Source organism: Heptranchias perlo, chromosome 3, assembly GCF_035084215.1.
Source record: "Heptranchias perlo isolate sHepPer1 chromosome 3, sHepPer1.hap1, whole genome shotgun sequence".
Taxonomy (NCBI): domain Eukaryota; kingdom Metazoa; phylum Chordata; class Chondrichthyes; order Hexanchiformes; family Hexanchidae; genus Heptranchias; species Heptranchias perlo.
Genome location: NC_090327.1, coordinates 76,976,559 through 76,999,449, shown reverse-complemented (window position 1 = coordinate 76,999,449; position 22,891 = coordinate 76,976,559). Strand labels below are relative to the sequence as shown.

Genomic DNA, 22,891 nt, shown 5'->3' with positions numbered 1-22,891 from the left:
CTACCAAATAATTTGCATACTCAATGCTTAAGATTTAAATGCTGCTACTTGTGACTTTAAGGTGATAATAAAGAAATGCTAGCTCATAACATCTTCTGACTTCTTTGATGACATTGGGCAAGAATAGGTTAATTGATTCGCTCGGTAGTTTATGCATATCCTAGTGGAAATTGGCAGTGTAGACAAGCATGGAGTAGTGGGAGTGAAACTAAGGGACCAAGAACAGTAAAAATCATAAAGCCAGAGGAGGGTGACAGGTAAATCCTAGGAAACAGCTAGAGAAGGCAAGGAGCATACAAATTCTGGATCAGCAGCAGGACCCCAAGGAACCGGTCCAACAAAGAGCGATGGAGAAGTTCTAAAGGTAGAACAAGAACAAGGCAGAGTCTCTCCACCACCCCTTTGCTTGCACTGGTGTCGAGGGGAAGCGGAGAAGAAACAATGTGTATTAAAATGAATGAGTGGAAAATTGTGGGCCAACAAGCACAGAAGAGAAAAATCCTGCCCTCTAACTGTTGTTAGTTTTAAATACAGACCTACTTCCTGAAATCCCCAGACCCATTGGATATGTAAACAAAATTTATTTGTTTTAATTTTGTTCAGAATTTTACACTGTTTTCCATATTAGCACAGTCGTGCTTTTTTGCATAGCATTTACAAGAAGGCACACTGATAAAATGTCCATGATTTTCAGGACCTCTGAACAATGGGAACTGGGTGGTGGTGGCCCAAAAATGGCAGTGCATCTCTAATCACCCCATTCCCACTCACAATATTGCCACCGCCATTTCCAACCAGAATGCTCTCAGGTTGAAGGCCACTTTTAATAAGCAAATTGGGGTTTACGCCAGTTGTAGGACCCCAATGCAATTTCGAAGTACCAATGGGGAGCATGCAACATGCACACTTCTCCCATTGGTACGAGGTGTTGAGCATCCTAACAAGTGGTCTTTAAAGGAACTGCTGCAAGCTGCTTACAAAACAGCCCAAGGTATTTTTTTTTAAAAAGATCTTTTGTAGCCCCACAAAAATCTTCCAGCCTGCTGCCGACCTGTCTGCGCACCCGCCCCCTCCCTCCCCCAAGATTACCTCTCACCCTTTCCCTACTTCCAGCTCATCTCTGCATTGGAGCTGCTGGATTTCCTGCCACTACCACCACCCCCCCCCCTCAAAATAACGAGCTCCCTGTGAGCATTAGTTCTGACTCTCGGGCGAGTGGCACGAACGCCTTCACCCACCTGAGTTCCGCCCAAAGCAAAAATCGTCCCAAATTAATCTGTTAACATAGTTCAATGGTTTTCAAGCTGTTCCATGCATTGGAACCCCTACAAATATTAACACTCCCATTGACTCCCTGTCCTAATTTCCAAACGATAATGTCAGCTACCCAAAGGAAATCAGTACTGCTATTATAGAAAACATGTTTTATTTGCAACAATAACAGAAATAACATGCTGGTAAGAAAATAAATACAGAAAAATTCAGAAGTCCGATGACCCCAGGACTCCAGTTTGAAAACCCATGGCACCGTTGTACATATTGGTGAAACAATGTTATATGCTTCAGGATCAGGGTGTTTAATTGTGATGGACTTGGGGAGGAGGATTAGCTGGAAAGAAATACACCTTATCTTGTTGGGATTGTTTTAAGTAATCACTAGATTGCTTAGATGTCAGCTGTGGCTTAGTGGAATCACACTTGCCTCTAAGTCAGACAGTTGTGGGTTCCAATCCAAACCCCAGAGCATATAATCTTGGTTGGCACTCCTGTACAGCAGAGAGAGAGGTACTGTCTTTTGGGTGAGATTTTGAACTGAGGCTGCATCTGCTTCTCAGGTGAATGTAAAAAAATTCCATGGCACTAATTCAAAGAAGATCGGACAAGTTCCCTTGGTATCCTGGCTAAGATTTATCCCCCACCAACATCACTAAGACAGATTATCTGGTCGTTTATCTCATTGCTGTTTGTGGGATCTTGCTGTGTGCAAACTAGCTGCCAAGTTTCCCGACATTACAACAGTGACTATGCTTCAAAAGTACCTCATTGGCTGTGAAGCACTTCAGGCTGTCCTAAGGACATGAAAGGTGCTAAATGCAACTTCTTTCTCTCACTGTTCTTGTAGTGCCTGTATATTTTACATTTCTCCCCTTGTTACCAGCCTATCCCTCGATCATAAATTTTAAATTGCTTTGTTTTCTCCCTAATTAAAGGTGATAGTGAATTTTGATCCTAGGTTCAAAATGGTTCCTATTGATTGAATGATTGGTGAGAAATTGATAAGTTGTTTGGATATTCCTAACACAGACGTTACTTTCTTGCTGAATGGATTACATGAATCTTGGTGATCTCTGCACTTGCATAATGTACATTATTCATAATTTGCTATGCAACATATGTCCACTCTTTATTTGACATGCAATTTCCTGAAGTTTATTTGTATATCTCAACTTCAGAGAAAGTAAGCAGTTATAAAGAAGGCTTACTTTTTTAGCTCCCTATTTGGGAGAAATTATTATTTATGCTAAGTTGTGCTGGTACTGAAAGCTATACGAGAATATGAAACCACTGAATTCATTTTGCCAGGATTTTTGTTTTTCAAAACAGAAAACACTACCATGTTGCATCAGAAGAAGTAGTTAGTAAGGGTAATTGATCCATTACAGGTATTTCTCAAACATATGCATATTTCTATTATACGTTAGCATTCACTGAACATTTATGCTTCATCTTTCTATTTAGCTATAAATAAATATTAATTTTTTAACTTGTAAAATCTGATCTATATTTAAGATATGCCATTCAAAATGATTAATAGCAATGCACAAGAATATGTATAACATATTAAACAGATTACTGCAAATAGAATTTTAAAAATTAATTTGCATTTATATAGCACCTTGTCATGTCTCTCAGAAATGTCTCAAAGCACTTCACACTCAAGTAATTACTTCCTGGAGTGCAGTGACTGTTATGCAGGCAAATACTACAGTGATTTTGCTTACAAAAGATCCCCTGAGGTGATATGAATGATCATTTATTTTTTTTTTGGTTGTGTTGGTTGAAGGAGGAACATTATTGAGGTGCCAGGAGAATTCCCTGCTATTTTCTGAATGGTGCCACAAAACCTTTAATGTACACCTAAATTGGCAGATAGGGCCTCATTTTAACAGCTCATCAATTCTTAATTGTAGATATGTATAAAAATACAACGTGCAGATTGTGAGAACAATCCCCACTTATGGGATCCACTGTGAAACTGGAGAAAATGGTTACTTAAAAACCCCAAGTTATAACACCCTCCACCTGTAGAAGGTATTCAAGTTAATTATGGTAGTGCCCCATTCTCATTTCAGTAAAATGTTAAAAAATGTGTTATTCTACTGTTTCTTCTTCCAGGATTAGGGGTTGTTGAATGAATCATAGTGCAGTTTTCACTTATGTTGTTAAGTTTAGATGCTGAATTTGCAGGCAGGCATCCATCAACTTCATCATGAGATCTGTGTAATTGTGGTTCAGTGTGAGAATTATTAAAGTCTTCATCATTTGTCCTTTCTGAATAAATATGAGGATGGCAATATCTATAGTACAACTTAAGACAAATAATCCCTATAACTAGTGATAGCCCTACAGTTATGCTAATTGGCAGATCATAGTTTTTACCAACCGTAGAGCCTTTCAGTAACCACCATAAGGAAAGTACTATAATGGTTTCAAAGATTCTAAATATATAATAGAGAGCCATAAGCACTCTGGTATTCTGATCTTTTATATTGAAAAAGGTGAAAACTAAGATGATGCCAACCACTGTCTTGTAAATAAGTTTTTGACACCTGGATGTACAAAATGTGATCTTCTGCCTCCAGACATAGATGACCATGATTAGCCACAAAACACACAAGTAAGCAGCAACAGCTATAATATGTAGAGTAGCCATTAGAGTTATGCTCAAAATCTTTGCACTAAGTGTCAACAACTTGTAAAAAAAGTACATCACATAAGGGAATCCACAAGCTAGCTTCTGTCGAGTGGGCAAAGATTTTTTTAGAGCCGCATAGTAATCCAAAGTCGCCCATGAAATGCTTATGCATGATATAATCACAGACACATCTGCAAAAGAAAAGGAACACAGTACAGTGACGTAATTCAATATCAATAAACAGTAATCTTAAAAACTGTAGAACTTCTCTATCATTGTAGCCTTAAGATCAATCTCAGAAAATGCAAATACTTCATATCATGTTATTTTCATTCACTGTACTTTCATTCCAGGCATCAAAAGTAAGATTTGGACTATCTATGAATCATCTGTGTGTGGTTTAGTAATAACTTACAACCAGGAAGATGTACCATTGCGGTAAGGTGAGTGGGAAATTGAATATTTTTTAATGTTGGCACAGCCACTGTAGATTGGGACAACATCCCCAATGTAAATGGCTTTTGTGCCAGGCATTAGGTGTATAAATCTCACAATGACCATAGTGGAATTTCATCTCTTTGCTCTTAGCTTTGCCAGTAGAAAGAATCAGGGAGGGACATGAGACATGCATGTGTAAAGAATACACGTCTCCTATAGGAGGATATGGAACAATTGTTCAAGATAAGACAGGAAAACAAGAATTTGTTCCAAAAATTAGCTGAACTGAAGGTGACTAAGTCACTGGGCCCTGATGACATTCACTCTAGGCTGTTGAAAGAAGTCAGGGCAGAGAAAGCAGAAGCTCTGGCCACAATTTTCAATTCTCCTTAGTTATGCAAATATGATGTAAGACTGCAGAATGGACAGTGTAATATGTTTGTTCAAGAAGGGAGACAATGATAATCTGAGTAAGTCAGTTGTAGGCAAATGTATAATTAATGATGACATTAGTGAGCATTTAGAAATTGATGGTTGGAGAGTCTGCAACAAGGGGTCAGCAATTCAAAACTGTCACTCGGAGAAAAAGGAGAGAGGTTAGGAGAAATTTCTTTGTGCAGAGGGTTGTTGGAGCATAGAAATCCTTGCCACATGGAGGGGTTGAGGCAGTGACCACTGTATCTTTTTAGGAATATCTGGATAAATATTTGAAACAGAGGAAAATACAGGGCATTGGGGAGAGACTAGTGCAATGGGATTAGTTTTTCATTGCTGTAGCAAAGAGCTGGCACAGACACAATGAGCAAATGACCTTCTGTGCTGTAAACTGCTATCGTACTCTGGCTCTAAATAGATTTTTTAAAATTCATTCATAGGATGTGGGCGTCGCTGGCAAGGCCAGCATTTGTTGCCTATCCCTAATTGCCCTTGAGAAGGTGGTGGTGAGCTGCCTACTTAAACTGCTGCAGTCCGTGTGGTGAATGTTCTCCCACAGTGCTGTTAGGAAGGGAGTTCCAGGATTTTGACCCAGCAACGATGAAGGAACGGCGATATATTTTCAAGTCGGGATGGTGTGTGACTTGGAGGGGAACGTGCAGGTGGTGTTGTTCCCATGTGCTTGCTGCCCTTGTCATTTTAGGTGGTAGAGATTGCAGGTTTGGGAGGTACTGTCGAAGAAGCCTCGGCGAGTCGCTGCAGTGCATCCTGTGGATGGTACACACTGCAGCCACTGTGCCCTGGTGGTGAAGGGATTCCTATTGACTTCAATTTTACTAGGGCTCCTTGGTGCCACACTCGGTCAAATGCTGCCTTGATGTCAAGGACAGTCACTCTCACCTCACCTCTGGAATTCAGCTCTCTTGTCCATGTTTGGACCAAGGCTGTAATGAGGTCTGGAGCCGAGTGGTCCTGGCGGAACCCAAGCTGAGCATCAGTGAGCAGGTTATTGGTGAGTAAGTGCTGCTTGATAGCACGGTCGACGACACCTTCCATCACTTTGCTGATGATCGAGAGTAGACTGATGGGGCGGTAATTGTGTACTGGGCGAACGCAATTGGAAAATTGAGCAGAGATCTGCAACCTAGACACTCCCATCTACTTTGCACATCATGCGCATTTCTGGCAATGAAGCAAATGGGAGCAGGAAGCTGCTACTTGAAACAATGTCTAAATCATAAGATGTCACTTTGACATTTACACAGTTTTCTGCCGTACATGCAGCATTACACAGAGCGAGGTAAACACCCTTATGAAATGGCGTATAGAGTTGTTCGGGAATGAGCTGCATTCGCAAGTTCATTTAAAGAGCCTAGCAAGAGGATTAAACCAACAATTTGGAGGTCATTTCTGTACCAGTTTCTTTGATTGTTTTTTTTTCTGCTGCCAATTAGACTTTGTGGCAATTATTCTGTCGCTGCCTTTTTTTCCTCGAGAGCCCCAATAATATCACAATCGGTTTCTCAATGGGAATCCCCAGGTGCTTTTTGGAGGAAGAAGAGGGTGACCAAAGGGATGCTAGACAGGTCAGGCTACACAGAGGCACAGTTTGCCCATCTGCTGGTACCTCATACCTGCATCTTCAGACAGAGGTGCACATACCTTGCTTTGTCAGAGAATTAATGCATGCAGAGACACCAATTCACAAGGGAGACCATGACCGTAGACTTGATGGCACAAATATTATTTGCGAGGGCCTGACAAACCATTATGCTGGATCAGTCTTTGGAAGCAATCTAATCACCGCACCTTATGTATTAAGTGGCACGTAAGAAGGTATAGTTTGGTGGTCAACAGCCAGCATAGCCTGATTGGCCAAACCCTCAAAGATCCCACCAACTACATGATCAGGCCCTGGCTCAACTACTTGGTAATGACTATTGGGAACTGTCTTCACAGGCTCCAAATCAGCAGGGAGCTAGATGCTGAGTTGTACCATCTGCTACAAGGAAACCAGCAGCTAAAATGCACCATAGGACTGGAACAAATCAGCTACGGCCTTAAATCATACGCGTCGAGAGTGTCTCCAATGCTGTTGGATCAGTTCTCACATTAATCAGCTCAAATGGTGGAAATGCGGCCATGACCAGAGATGACACGGGGTATTTGTTCATGGATACCACACATTCTCAAGCTTGCAACACCACCGCCAAGTCCAAAACTCCTTCCCATTGACTGCTGCTGAGATTGAGAGCGTGCAAGGCTAGACTGCTGCCCACCACCCCCAACAAGAGGAGTCACAGCCTGAGGCTAGAATTTCTGGGTCCCGAGCACACACAGATTGAGAACCACTTCAATCCCAGGAACCAGCCACAGAGATTCAGCTGCCAGCCCCCAGCCCCATTCCTGTTTTATGGGTTGCACCTCATAGAAGCACAAGGATAGGAGAACACAAAATGTACCTAGTTATAGGAGGGGTAGGCATGGTGGGAAAAGGGTTTATGGAATGGTAAATGGATAGCTACACATGTAAATAAAGAGTATTGGAGCACTGTATATGGTGTTTTCTAATGTTATTGTTCTGGATTCTTTTTCATTTTGAAATGATAAATGATGGGAGTTTGAGGAGGCTGGGATATAGAGTTTTTTGGGAGGGGGCAGATCGAGGTTAATATGATGGCTCTGTTTGCCCCTTGGAGCAGTGAACGCATGACTCAGACTATACAATGGTGCTCCGCTGACTGGCTGATGTTTGTCATGTCTCCTGTCACCCCTTAAAGCTCCTGATGCATGGAGGTTTTATCACGTCTGTGGCTTCAAGCCTTCTTTCAGGAGGTCACAAATTTCTCTGACAACCTCCCTGGAAAACCTCATAGCACTCAATTTAAATGGGGGCAAGCAGCACCTGAGCGGAACCTGGAGCAAATACAGGATAATGGGGCCCGGGCTACTGTGACATCATCTACAGCTCATTAACATGGGAATGTCCCACCCCCGCCCCCCAAGATGCAAAGAAGTGCAGCTGCTAAATTTGGCCACCAATAATTTCCTTGGGGGTTCCCCAATCTTCGATGGAAGATCAACGGAAACCCCAAAGAAATGGTGTAAATAGCCACTCAGATCTTTTCTCCAGGGTTTCAACCAATGTTGAGCCAAAGTTGTGGTGGGAGATCAGTGAATCCCCACGGAAATTCAACCCTAGCAACAGGAAAAATGTGGGCAGTGCTTTTGGGACACGAAATGAGCAATGTAGGATGGCACACAGTTTTATTTTATGTTAGAAAATAGGTGCTAATTGTGTGAAAGCCAGGAAAATCCACCCTGAATAATCCATTTATCCACTTTTTCAAACAATGGTATCTGGAGTCAGTGACATTTTTAATGAAAACTACATCTAACAAACTTACACTGAATATAGTCTCTGTTATCATATTCCAGCAGGATGAAGGTCTGAAGAACAAGTTGAGGCGCGGTTTCCAAAAATGCTTCAAACAATCGTAACATGCTCAAGTCTGTTACTGCATAAATGGCATTCCAGTGGACATTTTCTTGTTTGAATGCTGCCTTGTATCCAAAAACAAGTGCTTCCGTGAATCTTTAAAATAAAAAGAGAAAAATGTTTTGGAAATATAAGGCAACATAGAGTCAAGTTGTATTAAGTACTTACTTTATGCACACCAGCCATAGATTTTCTGATTGAGAGCAAATGAGAAGTACCATGTCAGAGAAACTAGTCAACGGTATAATTTAATGTATTTTGTATGTAAGAATTTTGGTGGAGTGGAAGCATAGAATGAATGATGTTAAGCTTCTTGAGCATTGTTGCAGCAGCACCTTTCCAGGTGAATGGAGAGTATTCTATCACTCTCCTGACTTGAGCCTTGTAGAGGGTGGAAAGGCTTTGAGGGGTCAGGAGTTGAACCACTCATCTCAGAGTTCCCAGCCTCTGACCTGCTCTTGTAGCTACAGTGTTGATATGACAGGTAAAGTTCAGATTCTGGTCGTGTGACCCCCCAGGATGTTGATGGTGGGGAATCGGTAATGATAGTGCCACTGAAGGTCAAAGGGAGGTTCTCTATTCTTCAAGATGGTCATTACCTTGCCACTTAGGTGATGCAAATGTTACCTGGCACTTGTCAGCTCAAGTATGTATGGATGTAACCAAGGTCCTGCTGTAGGCTAGCATGGGCTGCTTTCTTATCTGAGGAATCGACAGCAAACAACCACACTCCTGGCCTTATGATGGAGGGAACGTCATTGATGAAGTAGCTGAGCATGATTGGGCCAAGGACATATGAACGTAATAAGTAGGAGCAGGATTAGGCCAGGTGGCCCCTTGAGCCTGCTCCACCATTCAATAAGATCAGGGCTGTTCTTCTACCTCAAAGCCACTTTCCCGCCCTAGTGGAGTTGAGGTAGACGATCAGCCATGAGGACAGTTCCATGAGCAACTCCTGCTGTGCGGGTGTGCCAGTGTTTTTCTCCACACAAGTCTATTTTCCTCTTTTTCAAGCAACTATCTAAGTACCTTTCAAAAGAATTTAAGAGCTTTGCTTCAATACTGTTTTGTAACAGATAATTCCATATTCTAATCATCCTCCATATAAAACATTTTTTTCTAACCTCCCCTTTAATTCTTTTTCTGATTACCTTAAATTTGGACTCTCTTCTAACTGTCTTGCTGACCAGTGGAAAAAGTCAATCTATTTATCCAGTCATAACCCTTTGTAATCATGAAGACCTCTATCAGGTCTCCCCTTAAGTTTCTCCAGATAAAAAATGCTCCAATTTCTATCCAGAGCTGTGACCCCCTTGGCCCTGGTAACACCCTAGTGTATCTATACTGCACCAACTTCTTGCTTTTACATCCTTTCTATAATGCAGTGTCCAAAACTGTACACAACTGAAACCTAACTGAGGTCTAATATAATATAAAAGTGATATTGGGCTCCTTGCTTTTGTATTCTATGCCTCTAGAAACAAAACCAAGGATTCAATTTGTCCTTTTTATGGCTTTATCTACTTGCATTGAGATTTTAATGCCCTGTGTATCTGCATACCAAAGTCCCTTTACTCCAAGTAAAATGTTAACATTAAAATATATTTCCTTTTCTTAGTCTTACTTCCAAACTGTAGTACTTCATATTTTTCTGCAATGAACTGTATCTGTCACCTATCTGCTCACCTTGCTAGGTTACTTATGTCATCCTGCAATCTTTCACAATTGTTGACACAATTTGCCATGTTGCTCAGTTTGGTGCCATTAGTAAATCTTAATATTGTTCCCCCAATCCCAAGTCCAGATCATTTATGTATGTGGTAAATAAGAGCATCCCCCACCCAGTTCCCTGTGGAACACTACTTACTGCATCCTTCCAATGTCCCTTTAACCCTACTCTTTGCTTTCTTCCCTCCAACCATCTATCCATGTGACCACATTCCTCTTAATTCCATGCATCATTATCTTTGCCATAAGTCTCTTAAGTGGTACCTTCAACATCGTTTGCATTTTCTTTATCAACCCTCTCTGTTAATTCTTCAAAGAATTTCATAAAGTTGGTCAAGCAAGAGGCTGCATCAGCATAACTAACAGGCGGCTCAAGGAGTCACTATTGTTTACAATAAATAAATATTTTGGAAGTGGGACAGAAACAAAGCTGTCAAAGTTTGCTGATGATACCAAACTGAGAAGTGGCTGGGAGGCTGCAAATAACAGGGAACTAATGCATCAAATACAGAAGGATTTGAAAAATTAAACAGTTGGGCTGTCAAGTGGCAATTGTTTGTTAAGTGTGGATAAATACAGAGTGATGACACTGGGGAAGGGGAATAAGCAATGAGATCATGAACAGTGTTTTCCTCTGCCCACTGGAAACATAGTGGGGCGGGACCTCCGCCCACCCAAGTAAATATTAACGGTCACATCCCTTTATTTACGCGATGAGGGCAAGGTAGGTATGGAGATGATTCATGCTTCCAGCATTATTTCAGGATCCACATGGGTATCTTTTTTAACCCTCCTAGGTGATGCTTAGCCAAAAGATAACTAGTCTAAAGAGCAGCATAGCACCTCCAGAGTGACTATTCCTGCACAAGACTCACGCTCTCCATCATGGCACCTTACTTACTCGAGCACCAGCCCAGATATCACCATACAAGTGATGCACCAAGTGAGTAGGAAGATCTGGCAGGGGAAGAGGAGAGGCCAGCCATGCTTCACCAGAGGGTAGAAAAATAACCTGGCTGAGAAGCCTAGAAACCCTGATCCCAGAGGCCCACTGTTCAAGAGAAAAATGATGATGGAGCTTGGATTTAATGTGCAGGTACTGTTTCCATGCATGTGGTGCGGATGGTGGATAATTTGGAGGAGCCCAATCATCAAGTGAAAACAGAAAACCTTGTTTAGCTGTGCACACAGTGATATTTCCCCTTGAAGAAATAATGGCTGAGTGTGAAGGCATTTCAATACGTCAAGAAAGCACACGAAGCTGACACTACCTATGACGAGTCTTGCTCAGCCTTTATCGGCCTTCGCTTGCCACTTTACCTCTAACCCCACTGTCTCCCCCAGACTCTCATGTCTGTCTGCCTATTACCTGCAGAACTTCCTCTTCATGTGGATTTAGAGTTTTTGGTAGTGGTGTTACTCCCCAGTTGAACTACTCTGGTGTTGGTTATGCGCAACCTTTTTCTTTTGCAGGGATAGAACACAGTGTTGAAGAAATGTGAATGGCAAAGGCACTTCTTTTAACCCATGCGCATGCATGCCTTGGTGATGAGAGTTGCTGGTACACTGTCCCTTTAAATTAACTGTCCTTCAAGACTAGCAGAACGCCTTGGCATAGACAATGTGAGTTCATAGAATGGTTGTGAGTTAACATGGTGTTTCACAGTTTCCAAAGGTTTCTCTTTGCATGAGTCAGTTTCTTTGACACCCAGGTAATGACACAGAAAGAACATGAGAGGTGAGGAGGTGAGTGAAGCCTTTATCATTTGTACGAGATTGCATTAGGAAGAGTTGCTTGACTTACCATGGTCACCCTGTGAGTTTATTGAACCCCTTTCTGCACTATGTGGATGTTCTTGAGGTTTCTGCTTCAGTAACCTCTCTCCATACAGCCTGAATCATTCTCTTCCCAATAGTCCCTGATAGGCATTCCCTTCTAACCCTTACTTCAGCCTGTAAAACAGTGACAGATGTATCCGAGAATCTGGGGAGCCCTTCCTACTGCTGACCCCTCCCTTCCTAAGGCATCTGCTCTCCAAAAAGTCATGTCCCCCTTTAATTAGCTGCAGCATTTTACTTCCCTCTCTCCCAGCAGGAGTAACCCAATGAGGAACTGTTTTATACCTAAATAGGGACCCTGGAGCAAAAGGCAGCGAGTTAGCGGCAAAATGACACAGGAAAGCTGAAGTTCTGCCACGCTGCTAAACCGCCAACAGGAGAAGAATCCAGTCCTGTGAGTCCTAACGGTTACAAGGTCTCAGCTGGGATATAAAACTGCAGGTTCATAGGGAATGCAAGGTCCACTCATGGGAAGTCTGAAAGGGCTGTTGCAAGAAGAAATTTAAGCTCATTTAAAATACCCAAAAATTAAATCACACTGTTGTGAAAGTTGTGAGAGATACTGTCCCATCACAATGGGCAGTGAATACAAAACAAGGTGCTGATTTTGTACAAGACATTGGTTATGCCACTATTGGAATATTGCATGCAGTTCTGGATACTCCATTATAGGAAGGATATTACAGTTATCAGGAGAGTACAGTGAAGATTAACTAAAATAATACTGGGAATAAAAGTTATGTTTATAATGAAATGTTAAAAAAACCTGAGGCATTTTTCACTGGATCAGAGATGTTAAAAGGGAATTTAACAGGTGTTTCAAAATTAAGAAAGGTTTTGAGAGGGTAAATAGTAAAAGATTGTTTCTATTGGTTGACGAATCTGTAACAAGGGGACAAAGGCACAGAAGATTATCACTGGTAGAATGAAGAAGTAAATTGGAAGAAATGTTTTCACAGAGAGGGTTATTACAAAACAGAATGCTTTATGACAAGTGGCAATTGAGACAGAAACTATAACATCATCTAAAAGGGAATAGGATATGTATTTAAAAAGGAAAATATGAAAGGAAATGGAGAAAGGGAAGAGAAATGGAATTAGAAAAGGTAGCTTCAGTTGAAGAGCTAGCACCATCTCAGGAACAATAGGGCGAATAGCCTCCTTCTGTGCTGCAATTTCTGTCCTATGAACCCAGTCACCATGCTACAATGAGGACATCCTGGCATTTGAGAGGGTACAGCTAAGGGCAACAAAATTGATACCTTGGATTAGGCATCTATCAGGAGAGGCAACAGAAACTTGAAAAATTTGCAGTGATAAAGGCAAGGCTCAGGGGAGAACTTATTGGATATTCAAAATTCTAAGAGGTATAGATAAGTTGAGCTCTAATAATATATTTCACTTATTTACAAACTCTGTTAAGAAGGAGCATGGTTCAAACTCAGAAGAAGGTGAGCAGACAGTTTAAATGTAATTATTTTACACAGAGGTGGGTGAATATATGAAAAAGACTGCCTGGGAAGGCAGTAGAGCCAGATAGTATCTGCATACTCATGAGGGAACTGGATAGATAGTTGGCAGAATATGGGGTATGAGAGATAAAATATTGTTTTAATATTTTTGAACCACAGTGGTCCAGTACATTCCTGTGTTGCTAACCAACTGAGTGTGTTGCAATTTATTGTTATATGGGTGTACTTCGAATGAACTTTTGAGATCCGTCATGACACAATCTGGTAATCAATAATGAAATGCATCGAAGCTAATTGCTCCACCCAAGAGCATGAGAACAATTAGAAACACCCATATATAATAAAGTAAAATAATAAAAAATAAGTATTGATAAGAATAGTCAATAATAAAAAGTCATGCAAGCATTGAAAGAATTCTGTAAACCAATTGAACATTTCCATTTTAAGAACATAAGATCATAAGAAATAGGAGCAGGAGTAGGCCATATGGCCCCTCAAGCCTGTTCCGCCATTCAATAAGGTCATGGTTGATCTTCATCCTCAACTCCACTTTCCCGCCTGATCCCCATAGCCCATGATTCCCCTAAAGTCCAAAAATCTATCCATTTCAGCCTAGAATCTAATCAACGACAGAGCATCCACAGCCCTCTGGGGTAGAGAATTCCAAAGATTTGCAACCTTCTGAGTGAAGAAATTCCTCCTCATCTAGTTTTAAATAGCCGACCCGTTATCCTGCGACTATGCCCCAGCGAAGAGAAACAGCTTCTCAACATCTACCCTGTCAAGCCCCCTCAGAATCTTATATGTTTCAATGAAATCACCTCTCATTCTTCTAAACTCCAGAGAGTATAGGCCCATTCTAATCAATCTCTCCTCATAGGACAACCCTCTCATCCCAGGAATCAATCTAGTAAACCTTTGTTGCACTGCCTCTAAGGCAAGTATATCCTTCCTTAGATAAGGAGACCAAAACTGTACACAGTACACCAGGTGTGGTCTCACCAAAGCCCTGTACAATTGTAGCAAGACTTCCTTACTCTTATACTCCAACCCCCTTGCAATAAAGGTCAACATGCCATTAACCAACTTTCTGTGTTTCTTGAACGAGGACACCCAAATCTCTCTGATTGACAACATTTAATAGTTTCTCACCATTTAAAAAATATTCTGTTTTTCTATTCTTCCTACCAAAGTGAATAACCTCACATTTCCCCACATTATACTCCATGTGCCACCTTCTTGCCCATTCACTTAACCTGCCTATATCTCTTTGCAGACTCTGTCCTCCTCACAGCTTACTTTCCCACCTAGCTTTGTATCGTCAGCAAACGTGTATACATTATACTCGGTCCCTTCATGTAAGTCATTAATATAGATTGTAAATAGCTGTGGCAACCCACTAGTTACAGCCTGCCAACCTGAAAATGACCCATTTATCCCTACTCTCTGTTTTCTGTCCGTTAACTAATCGTCAATCCATGCCAATATATTACCCCCAACCCCATGGGCCCTTATCTTGTGTAACAACCTTTTATGTGGCACCTTATCAAATGCTCTTTTGAAGATCCCAATATGCTACATTCACTGGTTCCCCTTTATCTACCCTGCTAGTTACATCCTCAAAAAACTCTAATAAATTTGTCAAACGTGATTTACCTTTCATAAAACCACGTTGATTCTGCCTAATCATATTATGATTTTCTAAGTGCCCTGTTACCACTTCCTTAATAATGGATTCCAGAATTTTCCCGATGATTGATGTCAGGCTAACTGGCCTGTAGTTCCCTGTTTTCTCTCTCCCTCCTTTCTTGAATAGCGGTGTTACATATGCTACCTTCAAATCCTCTGGGACCGTTCTAGAATCTAGGGAATTTTGGAAGATCATAACCAACGCATCCACTATCTCTGCAGCCACCTCTTTTAGAACCCTAGGATGTAGGCCATCAGGTCCAAAGGATTTGTCGGTTTTTAGTCCCATTAGTTTCTCTAGTACTGTTTCTCTACTGATATTAATTACTTTAAGTTCCTCACTCTCATCAGCCCCTTGGTTCCCCACTATTTCTGGTATGCTTTTTGTATTGCAACAAATTTAGGTATGCCCATCCCTAAAATGCAAATCAGCCCATCTTCAGTTTACTAGTTACTCCCTTCACCCACCGGTGCACTGTGGCTGCAGTATGTACCATGCACTGCAGCAACTTGCCAAGGCTTCTTCGACAGCACCTCCCAAACCCGAGACCTCCACCACCTAGAAGGACAAGGGCAGCAGGCACATGGGAACAATACCACCTGCACATTCCCCTCCAAGTCACACACCATCCCGACTTGGAAATATATAGCCGTTCCTTCATCGTCGCTGGGTCAAAATCCTGGAACTCCCTACCCAACAGCGCTGTGGGAGAACCTTCACCACACAGACTGCAGTGGTTCAAGAAGGCGGCTCACCACCACCTTCTCAAGGACAATTAGGGATGGGCAATAAATGCTGGCCTCGCCAGCGATGCCCACATCCCATGAACGAATAAAAAAAAAATGCTCCAATACGAACTGTCACCAACAATATAGAAAAATCTTCAAATTTAGACTACAATGAAAAATGACAGTTGCAGAAACCTTGCTTTAAACAGGTTTAACAAAGAGTACAAAGGTACCATTATCAAATAATCAAAAAGCCAAAATATAGGAAATTCCTATGGGGAAACCTATTGTGGCAACATTGCCACAAGGGTCCTGAAAAGCTACGCGATAACAGAAGAAAAAAGCAAGAAAAACAATACAAAAATTTCCAGAAAATTGTTAAAAGAATCTTCTTTCATGGCTCTTTGAATAAACTTGGTAAATACCGCAGTCCTTGCAACCGAGGAGTCCCAATTTATATGGGTGGGGAGATCACTCAGTGTAATGCAGCATGAACATTGAGAATTTGTGCAACCAAAGTGACATCAGAACATCAATTGAATGTTAAAATTATGCTCCCAGCTGTTTCAGGCAGAAGCTTCCTACACCCAACTAGTCTCCCACCAGAAATGTGCATGATGCGCAAAATGAGTAGAGATCGGGTGAAACTGATCTCTATCCCATTTTCCAATCAAAATTGACCACTTTACACCCAAAATTTGGCTGTTGCTGGTCAAAAAATATACCCTCTAGTGTATTGACTGAGAAAGTAAAAGAGTTAGTGGCAGCTCATAAGATATACTAAATAAGGCACTGCTGAATCTCTCACTTGTGTAAAATTAGTTGTGCAGTGTTGCTACCAAGCTATGAATCAGTTTTTACATTAAATTAAAATTGATGTTCCTCAACATGGAATACAATGATATTAGCCATGTTAAATGCCATGAGATAAATCTGATTGAACTTCATTTAAGAAAGAAACTTTAACTTGATCTCTGAACCTCCTGTGCTTGCTACTTTTGAGCAATTTAATTAGAATTTAAAAATTAGAATTAAAAAAATGGTTGTTATAATCATTATTGGCTGTGTGAGTGGGCTGCAAGAAAAGAGAGCCTTAAAAATATTAAATGAAATATAATTTTCCTTCAGAGCTTCCAGATTTTGTTGCAACAAATTTAGGTATGCCCATCCCTAAAAAGATAGGACATTTTTGTTTTTAGTTACTAAGACCACACCTTAAATTTAACATTACATGTATTAAATTGGTAAATTATAGCTATAGTTGAAAATCAGTGCTAGCATTGGATTTTTCAGCTGAGCAAGAAGGCAAAAATCAACTGTGACAATAATTGTAGTCATTGAGAAGCAGAACTTTTATTTACCAATTAAATTCAAAAATGGAACAGACAGTCGCTAAATATGCATTGTGCCTAAGCATATATACAACAATAACAACTTGCATTTATATAGTGATCCTGACATACAGAGAGATTTCTCAGAGAGTTTTGAAGGGCAGTGACAAAGATTGGACACCGAGCAGGAGAAAAGAAAAAAAGGAGTGGGTGGAGAAGCAAAGTCAAAGAGAAGGTTCTTAAGAAGACTTTTGAAGGCAGGGGGAGGTGACAAGGTGAAGGTGCTGGGGGGAAAAGTTCCAACGAGCAAAGGGCAGAGTGACAGAAGGATCAGAGAGGAGAGTGGTAAATAAAGAGTAAAAGGAATGGTGATTGTGTGCAGTGATGTTGGCCTGGAGGAGATTGCTGCAGTGGATGGGGGTGAGGACATGAAGGGATCGAAGGCAATGATAACATCTTAAAAATCAAAGGCTAAACCTCAGGGACCCAGTGAAGTTTGATGACAATGACAGTAATGAATGCGTGGGCCTTGGTATAAGACAAGCTGTAGGCTGCAATGTTTTGGATGAGTTGTAGTTTATAGACTAGAAATTCTTCCGTGTATCACATTTGTCCCACAAGCAAATGGCATAATGGGTACAAGATTGTGGGATAAATGTAACAAATTGAAGTAATTTCTACAGTTTCTTTTAATCTACTGAATCTTACTACACCCTGTCATATTGATGTGTTCACTAGTTTACACAAGCCTACAAATAGCTGCTTCAGAGGCCAATAGACTCTTGTTGATATCCTAACATGATACTTTTCGGCTGGTTTATAAATAGCATGTCGAAACAAGGATCAACTTATTAGTCACTGGTTCTAAGATTAGCACACCAAGCTTTTGTTAATGTAACTAGCCCCAAGAATTTATATTGTACCCAGCTAGTCAGTTCAGCAACCTAAAACAACAGCACAGGCACTGAGTGAGGGCAACCTACAGTAAAAATATTTTTTCCCTTGTGATCATTTTGAGCCCTTAGCTTTTATATTAGCAAAATCAGAATGAACCTCATAGGAACAGCAGTAGGCCATTTAGCCCCTCAAACCTGTTCTGCCATTCAATCAAATCTTGGCTGATCTGTACCTCAACTCCATTTACCCACCTTTAATACATATCCCTTGATACCCTTACTTAACAAAAATTTATCGATCTCAGTCTTGAAAATTTCAACTGACCCAGAAATTGGAGGGAGTTCCAGATTTCCACTACACTTTCTGTGAAAAAGTGCTTCCTAATTTCACTCCTGAATGGCCTAGCTTTAATTTTAAGATTGCACTGCCTAGTTCTAGATTCCCGCACCAGAGGAAATAGTTTCTCTATATCGAACCTATCAAATCCTTTTGTCATTTTAAACACCTCAATTAGATCACTCCACAACCTTCTAAACTCAAGAGAATTCAAGCCAATTTTGTGGAACCTGTCCTCATAATTTAACTCTTTAAGCCCCGATATCATTCTGGTTAATCTGCATTGTACCTGCTCCAGGGCCAATATATCCTTCCTGAGGTGCAACACCCAGGACTCAACACACTACTCCAGATGGGGTCTAATGAAGACTCTATGCAATGAAGCATAACCGCCTCTCGAGCCCTTGAGATAATGGCCAACATTTCATCAGCCTTTTTAATTACATTTTGTCCCTGTCCATTAGCTTTTAGTGATTTGTGTACATGGACATCCAAATCTCTTTGCTCCTCCACCATTCTTAGTTTCTCACCATTTGTTGTTCTTGCATCCAACATGATTACTTCACACTTCCCCGCGTTAAACTCCATTTGCCAGTTTTGTCCACTCACTTAATCTGTCCATGTCGCTTTGTAATTTCCTGCTCCCAACTTAATGTCATCTGCAAACTTGGATATACAAATCTTTCTTTCTTCATCCAAGTCATTGATATATATGGTGAAATGCTAAGGCCCCAGTACAGATCCCTGGAGAACACCACTTGTCACATCCCGCTAATCAGAATACGTTCCCTTTATCCCTACTCTCTATTGCCTACCTTCCAACCCATGTCGCTGAGTGCACTGGATACAGCAAAGGCTATGGGCCCCGACAACATCCCAGCTGTAGTGCTGAAGACTTGTGCTCCAGAACTAGCTGCACCTCTAGCCAAGCTGTTCCAGTACAGCTACAACACTGGCATCTACCCGACAATGTGGAAAATTGCCCAGGTATGTCCTGTCCACAAAAAGCAGGACAAATCCAATCCGGCCAATTACCGCCCCATCAGTTCACTCTCAATCATCAGCAAAGTGATCGAAGGTGTCGTCGACAGTGCTATCAAGCGGCACTTACTCACCAATAACCTGCTCACCGATGCTCAGTTTGGGTTCCGCCAGGACCACTCTGCTCCAGACCTCATTACAGCCTTGGTCCAAACATGGACAAAAGAGCTGAGGTGAGAGTGACTGCCCTTGACATCAAGGCAGCATTTGACCAAGTGTGGCACCAAGGAGCCCTAGTAAAATTGAAGTCAATGGGAATCAGGGGGAAAACTCTCCAGTGGCTGGAGTCATACCTAGCACAAAGGAAGATGGTAGTGGTTGTTGGAGGCCAATCATATCAGCCCCAGGACATTGCTGCAGGAGTTCCTCAGGGCAGTGTCCTAGGCCCAACCATCTTTAGCTGCTTCATCAATGACCTTCCTTCCATCATAAGGTCAGAAATGGGGATGTTTGCTGATGACTGCACAGTGTTCAGTTCCATTCGCAACCCCTCAAATAATGAAGCAGTCCGAGCCCACATGCAGCAAGACCTAGACAACATCCAGGCTTGGGCTCATAAGTGGCAAGTAACATTCGCGCCAGATAAGTGCCAGGCAATGACCATCTCCAACAAGAGAGTCTAACCATCTCCCCTTGACATTCAACGGCATTACCATCGCCAAATCCCCCACCATCAACATCCTGGGGGTCACCATTGACCAGAAACTTAACTGGACCAGCCATATAAATACTGTGGCTATGAGAGCAGGTCAGAGGCTGGGTATTCTGCGGCGAGTGACTCACCTCCTGACTCCCCAAAGCCTTTCCACCATCTACAAGGCACAAGTCAGGAGTGTCAGGATGGAATATTCTCCACTTGCTTGGATGAGTGCAGCTCCAACAACACTCAAGAAGCTCGACACCATCCAAGATAAAGCAGCCCGCTTGATTGGCACCCCATCCACCACCCTAAACATTCACTCCCTTCACCACCGGCGCACTGTGGCTGCAGTGTGTACCATCCACAGGATGCACTGCAGCAACTCGCCAAGGCTTCTTCGACAGCACCTCCCAAACCCGCGACCTCTACCACCTGCACGTTCCCCTCCAAGTCACACACCATCCCGACTTGGAAATATATCGCCGTTCCTTCATTGTCGCTGGGTCAAAATCCTGGAACTCGCTTCCTAACAGCACTGTGGGAGAACCGTCACCACACAGACTGCAGCGGTTCAAGAAGGCGGCTCACCACCACCTTCTCGAGGGCAGTTAGGGACGGGCAATAAATGCTGGCCTCGCCAGCGACGCCCACATCCCATGAATGAATTTTTAAAAAAATTCCATGCACTTTTATTTTTGCTAATAATCTCTTGTACAGAACTTATCAAATGCCTTCTGGAAGTCCATATAGACACTCCCTTATCCACCATGTTAGAGTCAGACATGATTTTCCCTTCACAAATTCATGCTGACTCTCTCTCAGTTTGACTTTTAACATTGCTTATAAAAGCCGGTGGGGGCGGGGGGGGGGGGGGGGAGAGAACATGGATCACTAGAACATTGTGATTTTAGACGCAATATCACGACAAATATAATGACGTAAGCTGATCACTCATTTTGGGTGTACTGCATTGCTGATGTATTCTGTCAGTTTACAAAATCCAATTGCAACATTGATTTTGTCAACAAAATTACCTTAGAATCAAGAGAGGATTACTATTTTACTGTAAACAGTAGCCTCTCCTCACTCAGTGTTTGTGCTATTGTCTTCAAACAGGCTGCCACACCAGTTCAATTTATGGAAGCACTGTTGTATAAAATAATGGAAGGTAATTAATTTATCTGTTGTTAGTGCTGAAGGGTAACAGGTTATGACATTTTTATAATCTTGAATCCTAAATAGTTTCAATTATGGAAAAAAACAGGGACTTCACTGTCCAAGGGGATCAATTTAAAAATCAATATTGTACATGCATCAAATACTCAGTTTTCACATATCTGTCCATCACAAACTGTTTTTATAAAATCTTTTGAGATTCTATCAGGAAACAGAGAGTAGATTTTCGCAACAATGACTCTATCTACGGACCAAATGCTGGAATATGGGATTAGAGTAGACAGGGCTGATGGCCGGCGCGGACACGATGGGCTGAAGGGCCTCTATGAGGCAAACGACTGGGCAAAGGTGGAGCCAAGCAAAGTGCTTCTTGATAACACTGCCAGGGCATCATCACACCTGCCGCCTGGCTTGCTGTGGTGATGTCAAGCGGGTCTCAAGATTGATCCATGTGGAGACCTGTGGGGTGCTGATGGATTTCCTGGAGAATGTGATCAGGGATGCAGTCACCCACACTGAGCAAGTTCAGTGCAAGACGGTCAATGCCATGGATGTGATGTACTCCCTGAAATGGCAGGGTTGCACTCTCTATTGATTCAGTAGCTGAATACCGCTTTAAACTTAAGAGTGTTGTAATTTCAATATGACTGCTTCAGGTGAGGTTACTCCATTGTTTCTCAGTGCACCGACATTGGTGAGTCTTCTCAGGTTTAGTAAAACATATTTTCAGAAATAGTACCACAATGTGTAAAAAGAGTAACTTGGAAAGGGGTGGTACAGCTATAGACTGGAAACAATGAGATTTTTTGATGAAAAGTGACATTTAAAACGAAAGGGGCTAAAGTTTTTTATATATAACAAATATTGAGATATAGATAAAGTTAAATTTTGTCCACGACAAAAAATAATCTTCATTGGAAAAAAGTGAGACTGGATGGGCTGGGAGATTAGTAATTTACAAAAAAAACCATCAGCATCACGGCCAGCACAAGTCATGATCGCGCTGCTCATGAGCTGGTCTCATGTGGTTCCCTTTCTATAATCCAGTAATTCCACATTTACACCTTTTATATATTAGGGTGGATTTTCGAGTCACTTGCACCAGTTGTGTGGATACAGAACGGATGAAAGGAAACTGGAAAATCGAAGGAGCGGACCAGTTCATTTTGCTTGTAATATTACTCAGAATAAGCAAACCGAAAGTACCTACCTTACCAGCATTCCCAGCTGAAAAATATGCAACACGAGATAAGAACAGCTGCTTTTACAGCCGTCGTTGCGGAAATTTTGTCTTTCTGAAGTGGCCTGCTGACGTTTCTCGTCATCTTTATACCAAGACCAGCTGAAGCTCTGAAGTATCAGGGCAGAAACCAGTGTCACCGTCAAAACCATAACACACCACGTAATATGTTCTTCTCTTAAAAACATTACAGCAACCCAAAAGTCGCTTCCAATGTCTGCTAAGTACAGCACGAATCCAGCTAAGGTCATTAGAAAATCACACTTGCTGAATTTTTCCTCGGTTTCCATGGTCAGCTGTTAATCCTTCTTACTGTCAATCCATACTGTCTTCACTGAACCCGTGTAAAAAAACCAACTTCGGGAAGATGGTTTTTCTCTTTCACTTTTCCATTTAACCAGGTGTTTGACAACGTCACTTGAGTTATTCAAATATTAAATATAGTTTGTTACCTGGGTGGAAACTATCAGCCATCGCATGAGAAA

At 41.7% G+C, this 22,891-nt stretch overlaps 1 protein-coding gene and 1 long non-coding RNA gene across 2 annotated transcripts in view; one reads left to right on the top strand and one right to left on the bottom strand.

The window, feature by feature from the left end:
• The window catches only part of LOC137306626 (uncharacterized), a 9,382-nt gene extending 986 nt beyond the window's left edge, over positions 1–8,396 (top strand). Inside the window, exons 2-3 of the long non-coding RNA XR_010958916.1 lie at positions 4,270–4,359; positions 8,228–8,396. This is a non-coding gene — a long non-coding RNA (uncharacterized lncRNA). The remainder of the gene's footprint in view (positions 1–4,269; positions 4,360–8,227) is intronic.
• xkr9 (XK, Kell blood group complex subunit-related family, member 9) lies at positions 1,439–22,891 on the bottom strand. Its single transcript, XM_067975917.1, has 3 exons — positions 22,377–22,891; positions 8,197–8,384; positions 1,439–4,107 (listed from the first exon to the last, which is right to left on the bottom strand). Exons 1-3 carry the CDS (start codon positions 22,694–22,696, stop codon positions 3,350–3,352), a joined length of 1,266 nt encoding a protein of 421 aa, XP_067832018.1. The 5' UTR covers positions 22,697–22,891; the 3' UTR covers positions 1,439–3,349.